The sequence below is a fragment of the Zalophus californianus genome, chromosome 2, assembly GCF_009762305.2.
Source record: "Zalophus californianus isolate mZalCal1 chromosome 2, mZalCal1.pri.v2, whole genome shotgun sequence".
In the NCBI taxonomy this organism is placed as follows: Eukaryota; Metazoa; Chordata; class Mammalia; order Carnivora; family Otariidae; genus Zalophus; species Zalophus californianus.
Window position 1 is genome coordinate 157,797,328 of NC_045596.1, and position 21,229 is coordinate 157,818,556.

General features: G+C 50.5%; 1 protein-coding gene across 5 annotated transcripts in view; it reads right to left on the reverse strand.

Annotated features, from left to right (window-relative positions):
• Positions 1–477: 477 nt before the first annotated feature.
• SLC25A37 (solute carrier family 25 member 37) overlaps positions 478–21,229 on the reverse strand; it is a 38,112-nt gene continuing 17,360 nt past the window's right edge. Inside the window, exons 1-4 of one of the 5 annotated variants that reach the window (XM_027599180.2) lie at positions 15,909–16,194; positions 5,684–5,912; positions 3,609–3,665; positions 478–1,742 (exon numbers count right to left, since the gene is read on the reverse strand). In XM_027599180.2, the coding sequence (XP_027454981.1) occupies positions 1,222–1,742; positions 3,609–3,665; positions 5,684–5,906 (801 nt within the window). In that variant the 5' untranslated portion in view covers positions 5,907–5,912; positions 15,909–16,194 and the 3' untranslated portion in view covers positions 478–1,221. Of the gene's footprint in view, positions 1,743–3,608; positions 3,666–4,466; positions 5,659–5,683; positions 5,913–15,908; positions 16,195–21,229 lie in introns of those variants that run through there. The other 4 variants (XM_027599179.1, XM_027599183.2, XM_027599182.2 and 1 more) reach the window with 4 other exon arrangements.

The window sequence follows — 21,229 nt, forward strand, 5'->3', positions numbered from 1 at the left end:
GTGCCATAGACATACTTGCTATGCTTTTTTAAAAAAATCCCTGAAACAGCCCAGGGAAACAGATTTAGTCAACACACAAGAATATCTGAGGTGCCAGAGTTAAAGGCTGAAGCAGAAATAAGTTCTAGGGAGAATTTATCCCAATCGCCTGCTCAACAAGTAACAAAACCTTGGCATTTCAAGAGCTGCTGCGTGCTGGCCCAGGGAGGCAGACATCCGCATCCCTTACAAGGAGGAAGGGAAAGGTGTCAGCAGGAATAAGACTAGTCATCGCACTCCTGCCGGCGGCCGCCATCCTCCAATGTGACCGATCCTGCCACCATTAGGTGTGCATGTCTATGTGCCTACAGCAAGAGAAAATGCCCCAGGACCGATCTTTGGTCCTGGAATTTTCGGTAAAGACAAAAGGAAAAGGCACACGCAGGTGACTGACTGGATAAAAGGAGAAAAAAAGTAGCTAGGAGTAATATATCATTATTTTGATTTTGTTTGCAACGTAAATTCAAAATATAAACTTTATTATTTTACATTCAAGTGAAACTTCCATCTGGGGGCTCCACACAATCTTAGGCCACATTCACTAATTTATCACTTTGGTGCCTTTTCACTTAACCCAATGGAAGAATTCAGCCCTCTTATCTTTTTAAAAAACAAAAAACAAAACAACTTGATATTCCCAGCTGTACCACTTATTCGCACACACACACACACACTGGCGTGAACACGCGCGCGCGTGCACACACACACACACACACACACACACGCCCAAAAACTTCTACATAGAAAAATAAAGGATAAACATTATCCATCTATTTTGTACTGTGTACTAGAACTTTTATATACAGAATTCTCTTTTTTTCTTTAATGCTTTCAGTCACTGCACATCTTCTCCCCTCCCTTGTGAGCTGCGATTGTAGGGCAGGAGATGGCTACAGGGAGGCAGAAAAGCTACATTCCTGTCAGGGGAGGGAGAGCAAAAGCCATCCCTCACTCCTCGTCCAAAGTCTTTCCCCACCTACCACCTCAGACGTCCCTGTGGACGGCCTTCCAGTCAGCGGCTGTCCCATTGTCCCTGCTCTCTGAGGCGTCAGGGAGCAGAGGGCCCACCCTGCCAACACCCCACCAACATAACCTCGGTGTGAGGTCAAGGGAATGGAAGCAGGCAGGAAAAAGCCTTTTTAAAATAAAAGATTCTGGAATCACTGCCCATGGCCCGTTCCTTTAGTACGGAGCTCGATTTTCCAGCTTGTGCTTGGTGAGAAAGTACTTGAAGAACTCATAGACAGACCAGGAAATGGCCGTGGAGGGCATCTGGTAGATGACACGGGCCTGCATGCCTTTGAAATAGCCGGGTAGGCCATTGAGCTGGTACACCATCCTGAAGGCATTGGCCATGCCCGACAGCCGGCCGCTGATGTTGGCCAGGTTGAGGGCCATGTTCTCCTGAGTGTTGAGGAGGGTCTTACAGACGTCCAGGGGGGTGGTGGCGGCTGCGGCGAGGGCCCCGGCCAGCCCACCCGAGATGATGTGGGACTGTGGGTTGTAGCCCCGGTGAGGGTTGACCTGCTCCTGCAGGAACTCGTAGGTGATGAAGTGGATGGACTGGAAGGGAATGTTCATGGTCAGCTGTGTGGTGTAGCTCCGGTAGAAGGCCCCCAAGCCCTCGGTCCTCCAAACTGTCCAGACGCAACGGAGGGCTGACCGGTGCGGCGAGTCGTACATCTGCATGCGCTGCTTCACAACTGTGGTCAGGGCCACCGGCAGTCGGAGGGGTGGTTGGTTGGGTTTGGCCCCACCCCGGGTCGCAGTGAAATGGGCAGCCAAGCCATAAAGAGAAACAAGCAAGTTTAGACACACTGGTAACAGGTCCCAGAGAGCTAGCACACGCGCAGCCCCAGCCTGAGAATCCAGAGCCGCCAGCTCTGGGCTCTCCCGTTTACAGATGTGACCCCAGGACCCGGTGCTCGGTTTCTCTTGCCTGCAGCCTGCGTAAGGGGGCCCCCGAACCAGGCAGCCACTTCGGACTAGATTCAGTGATCTGATCCCCCAAATCCCGGAGGCCTCCAGCATTGCACCTGCGGCAAAACTAAATCCCGCGCCCCCATCTCTCTACCCTCCACCATCCCAGCTACACGTGTCCCGTCTTTTATTCTCTGTATGTGGTCTGTACACGCCGTTTTTAGCTTCTGTATGTCACAGCACTCTTGGAAGAAACACTGGAATTATGTGAGCCCAAATTCAGTGACACACCCCAATGAAGACCCTGGCTTAAAATACAGAAGTAACTGCTGGTTCAAAGGCTATGAGGCAACCGGGGGCCTCAGGCTTGAGTCGTAATAGTCCCCCCGCACTGCCAAGTGAACAGATGCAGTGCACTTTGCTTTACTCTTAGAGAAATGAAGTCCTTAATCAATATGTCAAAGAGAAGAGAGGGAGCTGAACCTGACTTGTTTCTCTTTGAAAAGTAGAAACAAAATTCTTGCCTGGCTGACATGGGCTAACTGGTCACTGACCAGGTCGCTGGATACACTGCCTTAAACACACAAAAACAGAGCCCGCCTCTCCCAGTCTGACCCATCAAGTCCCTGAAGGTCAGAACAAGTCCCCTGTCTGCGAGGGGCTGGGAGGCAGCTGAAAGCAAATAAGAAATGTTCACCTTAAAAGACAAAAACAGACAAACTCCTAACAAAAGACTTGAAATGTTGACATTTTACCTCTCATTTTCCCTTCTGGCAAGGGACCAATTTTTAGTTGGGGAGAAAGGTGGAGAGAGTCCTACATGTCACACCGAGAATAACCCAGCTGCGAGGATGCCCAGTACCAGGCCCCAAAGCTCCTCGCTGGGCGGACCCGAGTCGGCTAAGGACTCACATCTGCACGGCTGACAACTGTTTTCCAGTGTTCCCCAAATTCAAAATAATAATTAAAAAAAAGAGAGATAATGTGGGAGGGGCTGGCTAAGGCAAGATGGCCAAACGTTAAATCACAAGTAGAGTGAGGCGCACACGGCACTCCTAATACTCTTCTCTCTACGTCTGCGTACGTTTGAGATGGTCCGTAATAATTACAACTCTCTTTTAAAAAAGCAAATTGAACTTAAGCCCTAATGAACGGCCTCTGACGGCTTCCCCCTACATCTGTCTGGGATTGATAAAGGTTAACAAAGGCCTGTGCGTGTGAGTGTGTATGTGCCTGCACGCACATGTACACACACACACAGGTTTTACAGGAGTGCCAAAGACTACTCAAGGAAGCTTGTTAAAACAGATTCCCTGACTCTACCCCCCAGAGACTCCGATTTAGCAGGTCCGGGGTGGGACACCAATTAGCATTCCTAACATGCTCCCAGGAGATGCTGATGCTGCTGGTCCGAGGATCACAGTCCCACTCTCTGTTCAAGAGAACAGGAACGCCAGAAGCTCAAATGCTCAGCCCCTTTTCGAGGCCTTTGCTAACGTGGTGAAGAATTCTGCTTATTCCGACCAGGGGCCGGAAGTCCCCTTGCCCAACCTTCGGTCTCCGCCCCCCACCCCGCCACCGCCCCCCACTGTTTTCGCTGCCCCTTCGCACATCCCCTCCTGCCATTCCCTGGGACCATGAAGCATTACCTTCTGCTGGATTCATTACCGCATCGTGGAGCAGGGTGGCCATACTCCCAGCTATGCCTGCAAAACAAACTCCAGAAAATTACCCTCCGCGACCGGGAGTTCTGAGGAAGTTCCTGGAACGGAAAGTCAGATGGAACCCCGCACAGAGCTTTCTAAGAAGCAAAATCTATGCCCAGCTGCTCCCAGGTGAGCATTGACTCTTCAAAACGTAAAGTTATGATGGAATTGTTGAGAAAAATGAGGACGATAACATAGGCGCCACTGGCCACATTTTCATCCTGCAGATGGGTAGTCAATGCCGGGAAAGGTTAGACCTGCTGATGCCTGATGGTACCCAGAAACCACACTTCGTGGCTTTTCCCAGTGGAAAACTGTCCAGATTTTAATTCTCTCCTGTCCCTCACCTTTGTCTACAGACTAACTTACTCTGTCCTTGAGCTGGGGCAAGCAAAGGGGATGATATTATATATACAGCTAAGAGGGGAGAAAAAGAAAAGAAGTTTTAAAAGAAATATCCTTAATAAAATCCAGGCATTTTCAAGAAAACAGGCAGGAGAAGCAGACGTCAGGAAGCTCTGCATATGGCAGATTTCCAGGGTTGGTCTGCAAAGCGATGACTCATCTCAGAGATGGCAGACCCCATCTTGAGGATCACATCTGGCCTGGTTTCAAGAACCAGGAACCTCTGAAGTCTAATTCAGGCCTGGAATTTTGCTTTTGGCTTTGGGTTTCCTCCCTAGGCAGGTGACACTGCCCAGCAATTAAGATTAGCCCCGGAAGGTGGGAGGAATGAGCAATACCAGGATAATGCTTCAGAAATGCATATAAAGCCCCCTTCCCCCCGCCACACACACTTACGATTACCACCAGAAAGGTCAAAATGCAACCACAGCATACATCGTCGCGAAGCAGTAACGGCGCTGGGCAGAACTGTGTTCCGTCCAACCACCTCCAAGGGGTTCAGTGACCAAGGGACTAAACCATTACACAAGGCAGTTTCAGCAAGAAGCAAACCTCGAGGCCACGGACTCAGGGGACAGCGTCAGAGTGTGACCCTTGGGGACTGTCTTGACAAATGCAACCAGGGGCCCATTTGAAAAAAAAAAAAAAAAAAAAGCAAAATAAATGCCTGCAAACCAGCCAGGTAGTTATTATTACCAGGGTTTGCTGGTGGAAGGGATGCTTTTGGGTTCTCTCAGCACAAAAAGAAGGGGTAAAAGCTGTCGATGGTCACTCTCCCTCTTCCGTGTTGAAAAATTAGTTTTGTTAAAATAAGGACGCCTTATTCCATGACCAAACAAAAACCAACAAAAGCAAAACCCACAGGAGATGGGGAAAGAGCCACCACTGAGCCCACTGAGCCCACTGAGCCGGGCAGGTAGGAGCCGCCTGCCCACCCGCCCACCCAGGCCCCCTCCCGCCGCTCTCCCTCAAAACAACAAAGGAAAACTACTCCAGCCCTTGCTTGCTGAGAGAGGCAACGGAGACCAATGGAAGAGAACGGGGGCGAAACCCCCAGATCCCCAGAGGCTTAAGGTGGGAAAGGTGGCCTGTGCTGCAGCAAATCCTTTGTCAGCCATAAAACTTCTTGACCTTTTAAAGCTTAGTTAGATCTTGACGTTGCAGAGACCTGTTGAACCAGTTTTTAAATAGTCTCAAAGAAGCTGTCCAGATAACTTTTTTTTTTTTGAATCCAGCATTTAAAAGTTTTGTTTCTATTCAGGGTTTGTTTTTTTTTTTTTTCCTAGATCTGATCATTAATTGCTTTTCAATGTCTTAAAAAGAAAATGAAAAACCCACGCAACAATGCAAACTGAAACACCTCTGTCACCGACTTCCCCCAGGCTTTAGAAAGCGAAGGAGGGGAACAGAAAAGCGTGTGTGTGTGTGTGTGTGTGCGTGTGCACGCGCGTGTGTGTTTGGGTGTGTGTGCACACACGACTAGAGTTCTTTATTCGTAAGCAAGCACGGCGGAGATGAGGCGTCAGGCTGCTGGGTCACAGGGAGGAGAACCCTGGGGAAGGGTCTGTTGAAGGAGAGAGCTCTCTAACTCCAGACAAACGCTTTCAAAATACCGTTGGCTAGGTGGCTGTTTCCTTGGTGGTGGAAAACGGCATTTAAAGTCCTTTTCATGTTTTCATAGCAGGCAAAATACATGGCGTGGGCCGGCCCTGCGCCCATCATCATCACGTTGAGGCCTCGCAGGGGCCTCCAGAAGCCTTCAGTCCGAATGATTTTCTTAAGGGCTCCGTAGACACTTGTGTACTGCGCTTTGGGATCTGGATTCAAACTCTGCATTCGTGTCTGGCGGGGGGGGGGGGGCAAGAAAACAGAAACGGTGGAAGTTAACAAGCATAGTAAAGAGGAAAAAAAGACTCAGGGAGACAGTGAGAGCAAACTGTCCATTTTCAGTTTCACGGGATTTCTTGGTGAGGAAAACACTGATTCCCTCCTTCCTGGAGTTCTCCCCCCCCCCCCCACATACGCACATTTGCATGGATTTCATTGTGGCCAGCAGCGGGGAAGGATGGTTGGGGGCAGGATATGAAATAGGAAGATGTACCCACATGCTGTGTGAGCCCTGAGGAATCCCTTAACCTCTCTGGACCTCAGGACCCCCCCAATTAAAAAAACAGGATGGTCACAAACCCTTAATAAACTCAGAGGCCTAGTCAACTGGAAGTATTCTTAACCTGTGGTTGCCCCTCTCGTCCTAAAGCCTGTGTCCTCACTTATCTGAGACCTCCATGTTCTGAATGCTCCTTTTCAGCCCCCACTGGGAATCTCCCAGGCGTCCTCCAGACCTCATCCCACAGCTTCTCTACATTTTGTCTTTAGAAGTTAGCACTTACACATAAATGGTCCTGTTCTTAATTTCTTCCTGTGTGGAGCCTTGCCTCCTCGAAGCAGAAGCTCAGCTTTCCCCATCTGTCATCCCTGTCAGATGACCAGGGCACTTAAGTGGGTATACAGTTAATCGAGGTGTCAACGGAGCAAGACCATGGTACCCACAATGGCTCCAACTATGACCAGACACTAGTCTAGATGTTGCTATGGAGTTATTTCTTAGATAAGATTAACATTTAAATCATTAAATTAGACCCTGAGTGAAACAGATTACCCTGTGTGGTATGGTGGGTCTACACACACACACACACACACACACACACACACTCTCTCTCTCTCTCTCTTTCTCTCTCTCTCTCTCCCTCCTGACTTGGTCTCTCTGGAGAACCCTGACTGGTTCAGGAGATAGTATCTGCCAGGTGAAAGACCCACCTTGGCTCAGTCCTGCAAAAGCAACAAGCATGTGCTCCTCCACTCCCCTCAACACACGCAGGCTAGAGGGGAGGGTCTCCAACCGTGAGCAGGGATACCCTTTTACCACCAAACAAAATCATACCCAAAGCTAATATATAAAATGGAAGAATTCTTCTAATTGAGAATGGGGGGGAGGGCCCTGGGCTCTCTTCTCACTCTGAGGCAGACACCCCCCACACACACGCCACCCCCCTCCCCAGCAACCCAGCAACTCCAGGGCTCAGAGGAACAGTGTGAAAACCAATTATCTAAATTAATACTCATATGTGGAATCTAAGAAACAAATGAACAAACAAAGAAAAAAACAGACAACAAACAAGACTTTTTTTTTTAAAGATTTTATTTATTTATTTGACAGAGACAGACACAGCGAGAGAGGGAACACAGCAGGGGGGGAGTGGGAGAGGGAGAAGCAGGCTTCCCGCTGGGCAGGGAGCCCGACACGGGGCTCGATCCCAGGACCCTGGGACCATGACCTGAGCCGAAGGCAGATGCTCAACAACTGAGCCACCCAGGCGCCCCAAAACAAGACTCTTAACTACAGAGAACAAACTGGTGTTTGCCAGAGGGGAGGGGGTGGGGGATGGGTGAACTGGGTGATGGGGATTAAGAACCCACTTACTGTGACTAGCACTGGGTGATGTATGAAAGTCTTGAATCACTATGTTGTACTCCTGAAACTAATATAACACTGCATGTTAACGACACTTGAGTTTTAAAAAATAAATTTTTAAAATTAATGGTCATTTTCAGATGTCCCCAGCTAGTAAAAACCACAAAGAAAATGGGCACATCACTGGCAACTTGTCGTTTTGCCAAGAAAGGCCATAAAACAGTAACAACATGAGCAACAATCACCACTGCCCTCCATTACGACCATTTTCTAGGAAAGGACATTTTTAATGCCAAAAAAAAAAAAAAAAGCAAAGACTACCTCTGATTATAAAACTGTTCCTTAAATTAAATTTAGCTTTATTAAAAACTCCCCACTTGGGGCACCTGGGTGGCTCAGTCGGTTAAGCGTCCTGACTCGATTTCGGCTCAGGTCATGATCTCAGGGTTATGAGATCAGCCCTGCCTGGGCTCCGCGCTGGGCGTGGAGCCTGTTTGTCCCTCTCCCTCTGCCCCTCCCCCACTCTCTCAAAAAAACAACAAAACAACTCACCACTTTACACTTTGTTTTCCGGTGAAAATGCCCCCTGGCCCAGCCCAAGGCAGCTGCCCCACATCTGGGCCCCCATTCCAGGGAATGAGAGGTGGGAATGGATGGGGTCAGTTGTCCCTGGGCCTTTTGTTGAACTATTTTCTCTTCTAACATGTTTCCAAAGGTGTTCGAGGTGGCTTCATAATGGAGGATACATTATACGCAAACATGAGCAAGGGAAGGAGAAAGAGGGAATTTGTCAACCTAGAGGGCACCTGACGCTGCTCGGCGGGTGCTCCTGGCCAGAGTGAACCGAGTATGGGAGTGCAAAGTGTCCACTCCGGAAGAGGCACACCCGCTTCCTCAGGGCTGCTGAGGCTACCCAGGGCACTAAATCCTCAACAACACTTGAAATCGCTCACATTTTACAGCAAAGAAAGCTCCGTAGTTCCCCCCACCCCACCCCCCGCCCCGGCTTTTTCCTATAATTGCCCCTGATGAAAAGCAGGGGCACCAGGCAGGAGGCGGCACAGAGCAAACAGGGATGGAACCCAGATCCCATCACTTAGGCTGTGACTCTGGGCTAGATGGTTACCCCCGCCCCGCTTTCGTTTCCTCCTGTGACAGAATGGTTGAGAAAATTAAATGTCTATGACCATTGTTACTGTTAATGACAATAAAGGCTGTGGTTCTAGTTATCTAGCCCTGCAGAGGTCTAAGCTCCATGGGGGCGGGGGGGGGGGGGGGGCTACGCCTGTCTAATTTACAGTATATCTACAACGCCTATTACGGTGTCTAACTCACACAGGGGTCGGGGGGTCCAATAAATATTTGCGGAACGAATGGGTGAACAAACAAATGTGTGCAACTTAGGGTACCAACGGGGGTGATGCGGTACTACGTCTCTTATTGCATTCTCCCCCTAAAATATGAGTAGCTTCCCTGGAATTACCTGTCCCTCCCACCACCCCTTCCCTATTGATTTAAAAAAAAAAAAAAAGTCCTCATTTTGCTGCATTTCTCAAGCCCAGGGGTGATCTGCTGAGCCACATGCAGAGCTGAGGCAGCCTGTCCCTGGGACCCGTTGGTAATGGGTGGCTCCTGCCAGTCCTGTGCCCAGGGGAGAGCCCCTGGGGATGGACTGGAGAAGCTTCCTGCCTTCTCCACCCCCCACTTGGCCCCGGTTTCTGGCCTTGGGCAGCAAGACCAGCCTGTGGTGAAGGCCTCCCTTGGGTCCCAGTGGGTAGAAACAAAGGAGCCCCTTACAAGCAGTGTGAGAAGACACACAGGACCTGGAACGAAGAGCTGAGAGGCTGGATTCTGGACCTGACCCCAGCTCCAACAGGGCCAGGGGCCTTGGCTATGGCATCTCATCTCTCTGGTCCTCAGTGTCCTCAACTGGAAAATGAAAGAGAGGACTGGAACCGTGGCTAGTTACCAGAATCATGGGGAAATGTTTAACGATGTACCTCCGAGAACCACTCCAACAAATGTGGATTCTAAACTCTTTTTTTTTTTTAATTCCCCAGATGATTCTGATCATCACTCAGTTTGGAGAACCCCTAAAAAAAGGGCCCTCTCGGCCTTAGCAGTTTCTAGTAACATTCTGCATCCAGCCTTGGCAGAAAGGGGGGGGCACCAGGGTTAAGTGAGGAGGGGGTGGTTGGGGAGGCGGTGTGCACAGAGAGGGGGGGGCCAAGGCAGGAAGCTTTAGAGCCGGCCAGTCCAACCTTGTAGGTCTGAACTCCAACGCTGGGACCTTGAGCAGGTTCTTCAATGTCGGGGCATGGAATAACCCCCCCAGCGAGCTCCCAGAGAGCTGTCGGCAGCTGGAGTGAGTTGACCGTGGGAAAGGCCTGGCTGAAGCTGGGAGGCAACGAAGACCACCTCTTCTCCTACCCCCCCTTCTATAGTGTCAGGAAGGCTTCTCCCTGACAAAGCCGCTCACATTGGCCAGCTCTCAGACTTACACGGGAAATTTGGGATTGATTTCTCACCTCTCTCTTTTTAAATTAGGGGTGAGGCAGCTGGAGTAAATTTTACTGAACCAAAATGCCCCACCCCCTGTGAACAAGAAAAGGACAATTGGGTATCTCTCTGTCCTGGGGAAGGGGCGGGGGGAAGAGGTCTACTCAAAGGAGGCCACATTTAATGACACAGGCTTGGGACAGAGGCAAGCGGCCCCTGAGCACAGAGGAGGACTCAGTCAAGGACCCTCTGGGCCCACCATGGCCAAGCTCGGGGCCAGAGCCCCTTTCGTGCGAACTTCATTTCTTCAACCTGCCCGCAGGGAGCACCCACCCTCAGTCAGGCACCAGGATGCAGAAGGGGAGAATCGTTGGGGAAATAAATAACAAGGAACGTGGGAGATACGGTTGAGAAGGACACAGACCCTCTGCGTGCCCCGAGGGTGGCCAATTTGCACCAGCATGGTCGTGGGAGGGGCTAAGAGAAGCCGAGGTGGCCACGTAGTAGCCGGAGGAGTGGCCAGAGCAGTGGAGACCCCTCAGTTTAACCTCTCTTTCATTTTCAGTGACTCTACTTGCAAAAGGTACAACTCAGGGCCAGGCATTTTTTAGTGACCTGTGGACCAAAGAAGAATTTGGGGTTGAGTGGAAGCCACCCAAGCGTCCTGTCCCTCGATGGATGAATGAATAAACAAAAAGGGATCCATACAGACAACGGAATCTTATTCGGTCTTAAAAAGGAATGACATTCGGGCATAGGCTACAGCTTGGGGGAACGCGGAGGACATGATGCTGAGTGAAATAAGCCAGCCAGCCACACACACACAAATACTGTTTGAGTCCACGTAACACGAGGTACCTGGAGTTGCCAAAACCATAGAAACAGAAAGTAGAATGGTGGTTGCCAGGGGCTGGGGGAGGGGAATGTGGTTGTTTCCCGGACCCTGAGTTTCACTTTTACAAGACGTACAGTTCCGTGAATGTACTTAATGCCACCAAACTGGGCACTTAAACATGGCTAGGATGGCAAGTTCGATGTTAGGTATATTTTACCACAATGTTTTTCTAAAAGCCCAGGCGTGAGGGTAAACAGAAGGAAAAAGACAACAGAGAAAGGGCAGAGATTAAAAAGCACAACCAAAACCAACCAAAAAGACGGAGACAGAGAATTTCACAAACCGCCTTTCCTGTCCTGGGTTTCAGTTCCTGCTCAGGCCTAGCTGCACTGCACGCCCGCCCTTTCTTTATAATAAATTCCCAATCTCCGCCTTTTAATTCTCCACTCTTGGAAATTCAGAATGCACATTAGCATATTAAAGGCTCTGGGAAGTCCTTCAGGAAAGCACTGGTGAATTTTGTTTAACAAGGCACTTGTTACTGTTTGTCTTGGGCGACAGAAACCCTGTCTCACGGAATAACCAGTTCCACCTTGCTGAACACACTTTGAGAAAACAGCTGTCGCCGGCATGGGCCCTGGACGCAGGAATCGCAGAGGGCAGCTTGGGGTGTCAGGAGGAACCCCCCGGGGCATCCCAGGCACAGTATGGCCGGCACCAGCCGGAAGACAGGCCCGAGAAGCAGCACGGCCGGGAAGCAGCATGAGCCTCTGGGCGGGTTATCCAAGCACTCTGGCCCAGAAATCAGGAGACCTCAGGCCTGGTTCTGCCACTCCCTGTGTGACTGAGCAAGTCTCCTCCAGCCCTAGAAGGGCGATTCTATAGGAGGGCTCCATGCCAATGATACAAACTCTGTATTCGCATTAAACGGGTTCCATAAGCTCCCAGCAAGGCCAGAATGGAGTGAGTGGCAAACTTCCCCCTAAAAAGACAAATCAGGATGAGCCTACCTTTCCGTCTTGTTCTCTTCTTGAGGGGAGGAGGGTGGCTGGAGAGTGGAAAATGTGTCCTTTGCCTCAGGTGAGCTTGCAGGATCGTATGACAGGAGCTGCAAGGGCCCTGGGCAGAGGGCACACGTAGCTTGGCACCTGCCTTTTCAGTCAGGAAAGTGGTGCCCAGCAAAAAAAGCTAAGGGAGCAAGCCAAGCCTGGCGGGGAGACCTCTGACCTCCCTGCAGATCCTGCCCAGCCCAAGGACCTGCAGCATCGTGGGGTCACTGTCCTCCCACCTGGCCCGGATTCCAAGTCCTCCTTTCTCAGTATTTCCAGAAGATGAAGAACAAGTGGGGCGTCTCGCTGGCTCAGTTGGTGGAGTATGCGACTCCTGATCTCAGGGTCGTGAGTTCAAGCCCCACACTGGACACAGAGTTTACTTTAAAAATAAATAAGTAAAGAAAGAACAAATAATAATATGAGAAACTTCCTGTGTCAAAAATACACGCACTATCAGGACCAGGAGAAGATAAGGCGAAATCTACCCATTCATCCACTCAAAAGCATTTGCCACGCTCCTACTTTGGGGTAGGTGCAATGGGGAGACAGGGCAGGAAGGGGTGTATGCGGGGCTCCCGGGTCATGGTGTGAACAAGTATCACAGCATAACAGGTGGGCACAACACGCACCCACTGAGGGACCAGGGCTGGGCCCCAAAAGGCTACCAAGGAGTCTCTGCTGTTCCAGACTTGCTCCCAGAGAAAGGAAATTCAGTTCAGGCACCCACAGAGTGCTAGGAAAATGCCAAATCATATCAGCGTCTGCCGCCCAGTGTCCCTTGCAGAATTAGCGGTCAAATCGATGTTTAATTCTATCCCGTCTGCCAAGGGGCACTGACAGTCAGCAAATGGAACCACAGCCTAAGCCAGGCTGCAGGTCCCAACCCAAGCCCCCTCCCAATTTTCCAAGCCCACAGCCAGCCACCCACAGGCGCACAGCCTCCTTCAGCCCTGTGCCCGAAGCTCTCCCACTTGCACCCACAGCCCATCCATGACACTGTGTGTCCCCGGCACTGGGGTCTGCTGGTGACACTCCAGCTCCCATCCAGCACCACCCAGCGCAGACAGCGTCAAGCCAAGGAGCCTGTTCCCATGCAGGTCTCGCTGGCTGAGACATGGGCGCGCGGATCCCTGCAGGCAGCCGGGAGAGAGGCTTTTTTGGCACTGTGCTTTGTGAGGAAAGAACTGTCTTCTGGAATGAAGCTACAGACCTCATCAAGGGCTTAGAAAGTACTATCCTCGCCTCGGAGAATCCTTAGGAGTCACGCACAGCAGAGAAGAAACCCAAACCACATCAAGGAGAACCACGCAGACACAGTAAAGCCTTCAGCTCTCTTGAGTTCAACACTGCCAGGGTTCCAACTCAGAATCTGCGTCCCAACCTGGAACCTCGTCCTTACTATGTACGATACGGAAGATGGATGATCACACCCTAGCCCTTTGAAAACACTTGCAGAAATCATCAAAATCGAGGCAGGAGGAAAAGGCCCGGCATCATGCCCCCGCCCCACACACACATTAACCAGGAACAGAGCACTGCAGGAAATGCTTTCAGGAGAACCACATTGTTCACGGCAAGCAGAGGCACATTGAAGTTTATTCTCAAGTTCAAAATTCCCAATCATGTCTTCTTAAATCTCCCAAATTGGCAAAAGTATAGACATAAAGAGAATGTTACTCTGTCTCTCTTTTTTTAATCAAAAGGAAAATTTGATCCTCTTCAAGTTTAGGAACCAACAAGAGAAAAAGGACCCCTTAAAAGAAGTCCTTGCCTCTCCCTCCACCACCCCCAAATCAAAGGGGGCACAAGGTAGGGGAACGAAGCATGTGGTGACATGGTGCGTGGGGAGTACCAGGCACACACATTCTGAAAGCCCCCCTATTTTAGAGCAGGCAGAGGGGCCAGTTCACCGTACCGTCAGTGGGAAGAGCTACACCAAGACAAAACAGAGAGATGAGAGCTGGTGGGAACACACCTCCAGCTAAACCGTGTTGGGACCGATTTCCCTGCCTCACCTAGCAGAAGGGCCAGACTCCCCTCCATTCCTAGTCACCCGGATGCTCAGGGGAGGATTGGGGGGGGGCTCACACACGCGAGAGCAAACCAGCAAGGCCACTCTGTCTCTCCGCTCACGTCCCACAGGAGACCCGATTTTCATGTGAACTGACTAGCCACGCTCCAACGTTCCCAGTTATCCACTGCCTCTAAAGTGTGGGCCTGCGAAGCGTTCGCGCCATCTCTCACTCATACTCTCCGGACGGAGTCCCGAAACCTCCAGGGCCCATTAGGGGTGTGCTTCAGGGCACTGCTGTTTCTAAGGGTAACGTGCCTAAGCATTCAGTAGAAAATACAAATCCCACCAAGACAACCAAAACCAAGTGCCTCGGCCTCCCAGGGGATAAGCCACGGCCCCAAACACAACTTCTCCTGGGAACAGGCCATAGCGTGAGGAGTCAGACAGACCCCAGATCACATCCAACCCAGAAAAGGTGGCGGAAGAGGGGCCACTTGAGCCGTCCCTCGAAGGAGGAACAGTATTACAATTGGTAAGAAATGGAGCTGTCTTTACGATTCCTTCCATCTGACTTGATTTTTGACTTTGTGCGCGTGTTACTTTGATTGAAAAAATAAATAAATAAAAAAGGCCAACCAGGCAGGGAGAGGAAGTGAACGATTCTGCCAAGGGGGAATGTGAATGTGCAGGTGGGTCTGGGAACCAGAGGAAGGTATGGCTGAAGGGTATGCCTGAGGGGAAATGCAGAGGTAAGGTGCAGATGGAGAGGTAGTCCTGGGCTCAGGAGGGTGGCTGAGCATTAGATAATCAATAAATGCTTGCTGAGAGAAAGGCAGGTTGAGGCTGGACTATGGGAGGCTCTGAACAGCTTGTTCAGGCATTTGGAATTTACTTTATATTCCAGTGTTTTCCATGGTTACGTACTGCACATGACGGGAGCTATGAGGAGCCACACAGTAACCAACACGGATGGGGCCTCCAGCGTCTGGGAGGAGGGTTCAGGCCCAGGAAACAGAAGTCCTCCCTGCCGGGTCTCGTTACAGGCTGGCCACGCTCTGCTCTCTCCGAAGCTGCGGCCCCAAGCAAGGCCACTGTGCCACCACCCCACACCCACGGGTAGCAGCTCACTGCCCTGCTACGGCTCAAAGCACTTTCCCACAGCCCTTTATCCTAGGAGCTAAGCCTGGCCATTCCTCCCCTTCTCTAGAAGATTCTCCGGCAGATGGAGGGAGGGATGAAAGAATCCGTGCCTGGCTCGGACCCAATGTACCCAGGACATACTTAGAACATCCAGTCTGTGGTCGGCCCAAAGGATTAAATTATTGCTGCTCTACAGGTGGGAAAGTTCCCAAGATTCCAGGTAACAGAGCTCAGAGTGCACGGACGGGATTGGTGACCCCACCAGGAGATGGCATGTGAGGCTGGAGGGGAAGCCTGAACCACCAGTCACACCTACCCACCTCGTCTGGCTCTAGCAAGGGTCCCGCATTCTAGTCCCACATCTGGTACTAAGGACTGTGTGGCCTTAAGCAGGTCAGCTTGCTTCTCTGAGCCCCAAGGCCGCCATTCACAAAATAATTATAATAACAAAACAGTCATACTAGCAACTAATTATCCCCATCTTACAAACAAGGAAACTGAGGCACAGAAGGGCTAAGCAACTAGCTCCCAAGATCACAGAGTACACACAGACTGGCTCCAGAGCCATACTCTGAACGGGGAGGCCACCCAACCTCTCGCTAGGGGGTAGACAGTTAGGGATCACAGGTGATCTCCAACTTCCTTCCTGTCTCTGATGTGCTCTGCTTCTCCTACCATGCTAAGTGATACGTACAACACTCCATATGCGCCCGACCTTTTTGAAGAGGGAGTAGCCCCATCTATGTCAAAGTCCCCCAAATCCTCACTGGTTAAGACCACGAAGCTTTTGAGGGATCTACGTCCAGGCTGCAAGCAGGGTACTTACAGAGAGTCATGAGCCCAATCACACGGAGGTCACAGAGCTTTGCTGTTTCGCATTGCTGGCCATCAGCCTGGCCACAGGTCCCAAGTGGACTTGGGTAATAGTGGCTTGTTCAGTACGAACCCATTCTCTCTCCTCAAAAAGGGCTTGAGCCATTCGCCGTCCCAGCTCGTGGGCAGGAGGGGCATGTTGATGGATGAAAATCTGGCACTCCCACAGTATTCAAAGGCTAAGACTGAATATTCCAAAGTTCAGGCTGCTTTCGGGAAAGAATTTAATTCACTGCGTGATCCTGGCCTCGGCAGGGCCTCCCCTGACTCAGCAGCCTTGTCTATGTCATTGGCTTATAAAACGCCCCACCTACAAGTAAGGACAAGATGTCAGGGGCAGAACTGAAGAAATACCTCATTCGCAAAAGTGTTTTATTTTCCTTGCACATTGGTAAACATCGCAACGCCACATCAAAGAACAAATTTAATGCAAGATTCCACACGGAAATACCCTAGAAGCACATGACGCCACCCCAAGGCACCAGGATTACCTGAGTGCAGAACAGAATCCAGGCACTGATTCTCCACATGATCAATCTGGGCCCTGCCCTCTACCTTCAGCCCTCAAGGCTCTGCCGTCATGGTTTGGTATGGTGGGGTTCCCGATGGGCTTTTGTTTGACTTCAGACTTCTGCCACCCATCGAGCCCCCCAACCTCCACTTTGTCTTCTTTAATGAGGAAGCAGTTATGTGACCTGAGCCCATAGCTCCAAGAGCTGATCACCACTACGCCAGCACTGACCAGCACTCTAGCTCCCAGACCCTGCCCTGCTGACCATCCTTCAAGCTTTTGCTGAAAATCCCAACTGTGGAATCTCAAAGACACCTTGTTCAACCACCTACCGGCCTGACGCTCAGATGGTCCCTGGGGTTTGAAATGCATCCATCCAATCAAAAATTACATGGTGGGCTTCTACTCTAGGCCTGACTCTGTGAATAGGACCCGAGGACACAAAGACATCCCGTATCCTCAACCACCTCACAATCGAAGTCCTATTCTATTTTTCAGCTGTATGCACTTGGGGGAAGTTACTCAACTTCTCTGAATGGCGGTTCCCTCATCTGCAAAAACCCCTCCCTCACGTGCTTCCTGCAATGGATCCTCAAGAAAACTTTTCCGCACATGGATCACCTGGCACAGTACAGGAGGTGCTTAACACATGTTTATCATCTTTGTCATTATTTTTGTAAGGGCTCCAGCATGTTCCCTAAGTGGTTTAGGGAACCACCTATGTTAATAAAAAGGCTTTGAAATCTTATTAAGAATCACCAGCAAAACTAGCTTAATCTTGCCGGGAAGGTGTGGGGCTTTTTCTCCTGCTTGCTGACAAATGGCTGTTTGGCACAAAGGATCTCATTACAGGTCTGAACTGAACATCAGACTACAGAGTAGGCCATAAACCACACACACAATAGACCCCAGGGTCCCAGAAGGAAGCGGCCAGCTGGGGGGCCCTGGTGTTGAGGACTCCATGCCCCAGTCCCTATAACCTCACAAGGTAGGGAGAGGAGTGAAACCCAACCCTCACCCCCTCTGATCAGAAAGAGGCTGGACAAAGCAAGGTGGCCTTCTCATTTCCACTGGATTCCAGACCCACAACGGCCAGCACCGTAGGCTCGAGGGCTCCGCCTGAGTCTAACCCCCCCCCCCCACTCTCCTGCTTCCTCCTCACACCTTTGCACCTTTGGCAAGTTACTCAATCTCTCTGAGCCTGTTCCCTTATCTGTAAATAGGGGACCATAACAGCACCTACCTCCTAACGTCTCTGTGAGGATTAAAGGAAATAATGAACGACAAGCCCTTTGCCTGGGGTCTGGCATGTGTGGGGTTTTTGTTTGTTTGTTTGTTTGTTGGATAAACTGCAAATTCCTAGGAAGATGTAACTTTTACCGTAATTCCTTCAGAAAACCCTCATTCCCTCGGAGGAGATCAGCCCTGGTTGGGGGCAACACCCCGCCCCCCACCATTACCACACACTGAGACTAGATTACCTGAGTCACCCTCACCACAGGCCGAGCAGCTTGTATTTTTGCTGCCTATTAACAGAAGAGAAACTGAGGCCCAGAAAAGCCAGGGCACTTGCCCACAGCACCCACAGGGACCTCTGTCCCTCCCCACCAGCCCCACTCCCGCATTCACCTTTTTTGGCTCTCAATTTCTAAACGAATGGACCTGGTTGCTTACATTAATCCTGGTTATGTAACAAAGGGAGCTTGAGTAGCCTGAAAGGTAGAGGGAAAATCACCAGTGTCAGTTTACACGGGTACAGAGGGTCCAAGATGACAGTGCCTCAGGAAGCTGGCTCGCCGGGCCTGGCTGCTCAGCGCCAAGGGTGGTTCTGGAAAACCTTTAACCATTGCTAAAGTTCCAAGGTTCCCTGACACTGCTGACTGCAGCCCATTCCCTCGAGGTCACCACTGTGGAGAGGGCCCTCCCCGTGCTCAAGGGCTGGCTCCTCTCTGAACCATAGAGAAATAGCCAGATGGGGCCAAGAGGGGCCACAGCACAGGGCACGGGGTGTCCTCTGTGGGTTCTGCCCCTGGCTTGGGCTCCACGGTCACCCTGCAGGACCTGGGCCCTCGCCATGGGCATGGGCAGGCTCACAGGTCCCTTGGATTCTGGGGGATCGAGCCACATGGCGCTGCAGGGCACGGATGTTTCCACCAAGCGTGTCTCACTTTCCCAAACAGGGCAATCTCCCCAAAATGTGCCCTTAAATGTGAGTATGATCAAACGGACAGAGTCCTGTTTCAAGAGTGAGAAGACCCAGACTCCAAGCCAGCTCTGCCCTCAAATCTCTAAGGACCTCGAAGTAATCTAGCCTAGCTGGGCATCAACATGGGTTTCCACCAGCAGGTAAACACCAGAAAAGATGGGAGATTTCTTCTGTTTTGTTCACGATCTATTACAATTGCAAGTATCTGTCAAATGGATCAATGGAGTTAATACTGATGTCTCTAAGGAGGTCCTTTTTGGCCTCATACAGTCTAAACCTATGAAACCAGTAAAGAATCCTTTGAAAAACAAATGTGTGTGGGTTGTGTCTTATTTGGGGGAGATAAATCTATGTATCTACATTACTATACATCAGGCCTACTTGCAGCTTTAAAACACCTGTATTTAAAAGGAAGGAAGGAAGGGAGGGAGGGAGAGGAGAGGAGAAGAGGCGAGGGAAGGGGAGGGGAGGGGAATCCAGGAGATATTGGAAGCCTTGTGTACTGTCCTTGGGAATGTAAAATGGTACAGCCCCTATGGAAACAGTACAGCGGTTACCAAAAAATATTTAAAAACAGAATTATCATATGATCCAGCAATCCCACTTCTGATTTATAACCAAAAAAAAAACCTGAAAGCAGGATCCCAAAGAGATATTTGCACACCCATGCTCACAGCAGCATTATTCACACTAGCCAAGAGGTGGAAGTAACCCAAGTGTCCATCCGTGGGTGAATGGACAAACAGAATGTGGTCTATCATACAATATTGTTATGCAGCCTTACAAAGGAACGAGGTTCTGACACAGGCTACAACATGGATGAAGATGAACATGATGTGATAAACCCATCACAAAAAGACAAATACTGTATGATTATCACTTCCATGAGGCACATAGAGTAGCCAAATTCAGGGACAGAAAGCGGAATGGGGGTTGCCAGGGGCTGCAGGCGGTGGGGGGGAAGGGGGAGTGATTGTTTAATGGGGACAGTTTTACTCTGAGAAGATGAAGAAGTTCTGGAGAGTGCCTGTACAGTGTGAATGTACTCAGCACTACTGAACTACACACTTAAAAATGTTAAGAGGGGGCGCCTGGGTGGCTCAGTCGGTTCAGATGTCTGCCTTCGGCTCAGGTCATGAGCTCAGGGTCCGGGGATCGAGTCCTACATCGGGCTCCCTGCTCAGCGGAGAGCCGGCTTCTCCCTCTCCCTCTGTGCTCTCCCTCTCTCTCTCTCTCTCAAAATAAATAAATAAAATCTCTTAAAAAAATGTTAAGATGGTCCTGTACACCTGAAACTGATATAACACTGATGTTAACTATACTGGAATTAAAATTAAAAACTTAATGAAAATGTGAAAAAAGAAAAAATGTCACGATGGTAAATTTTATATGTATTTTACCACAATCTTTTTTTTTTAAGATTTATTTATTTATTTTGAGAGAGTGAGAATGAGAGAGAGAGAGAGAGAGAGAGAGAGAGCACATGGGGGGGAGGGTCAGAGGGAGAAGCAGACTCCCTGCCAAGCAGGGAGCCCGATGCGGGACTCGATCCAGGGACTCCAGGATCATGACCTGAGCCGAAGGCAGTCACTTAATCGACTGAGCCACCCAGGCGCCCACCACAATCTTTTTAAAATCCTAAATCTAATCCATAGCTCATTCCATATCTGAAATCCTGTCACAATCAAATAATTCCCTAGACTTCCTCTAACACCTGAGATAGCATTTTTTTGTTTGTTTGTTTGTTTTTGGTGAAGGCAGCCAGGGGTCTCGAATGCACAGCGCGATCCCCCAGACACAACAGTATTCCTGGCTCCAGAGCCTACCTTGGAAGGCAGCACCTGGAAGATCAGCCCAGGCACTCTCAGAAAGAAGGCAAAGCTTCCACGGGAGGCAGAAACGGCTAAGATGCAGAGTTTGACTCTCCGTCCTTTCCTGTAGGCTGGCCCCCAGCCTCAATGAGACAGCGCTTCCCTGTCCAGGGCACTCTGGCCTGGGCCACCCCAAAAGATATCATCCCAGGGATCAGTACCCCAACTGCTCAGGCACGGAGGGAGCTGTCAAAAGCCAGCCACGTGTTTGTATGTGACAGACTGGGTGACGACACGGGTGACAGGCCATCAGAGCCACAGAGCGGAGGCGACGGCCCCCCTGGAATCCATCCCAGACAGGCCCAGGGAGCCGAGCACCTCCGAGGCCCTGCATGCGCTTCTCAAGTCAAGTGTGGTCCTGTCAGCTTCTGCAACACCAGCTTCCACACCCTTCACCGAGGCTCCACCTTCTAAAGCATGCCCCACTATTAGCCTGTTATCCACAGGAAGAAAAGACTTCTCAGAACGGCCCTGTCGTCAGCCTTCTCAGAACGGCCCTGTCGTCAGCCTTCTCCTGCTCATTTCTCTACTTATAATTATTATCAGGTGACGCGTCTGCATGCCTGTCTTCCAATAAAGTCTGGGGACGGCCTCACGCATTTGCGGTCTCAGTGCCCCGGCACCGTGCTTTATAAAACGGACACACTCAATAACCCATGGTCAAGGACGCAGAGGGACACAAAATG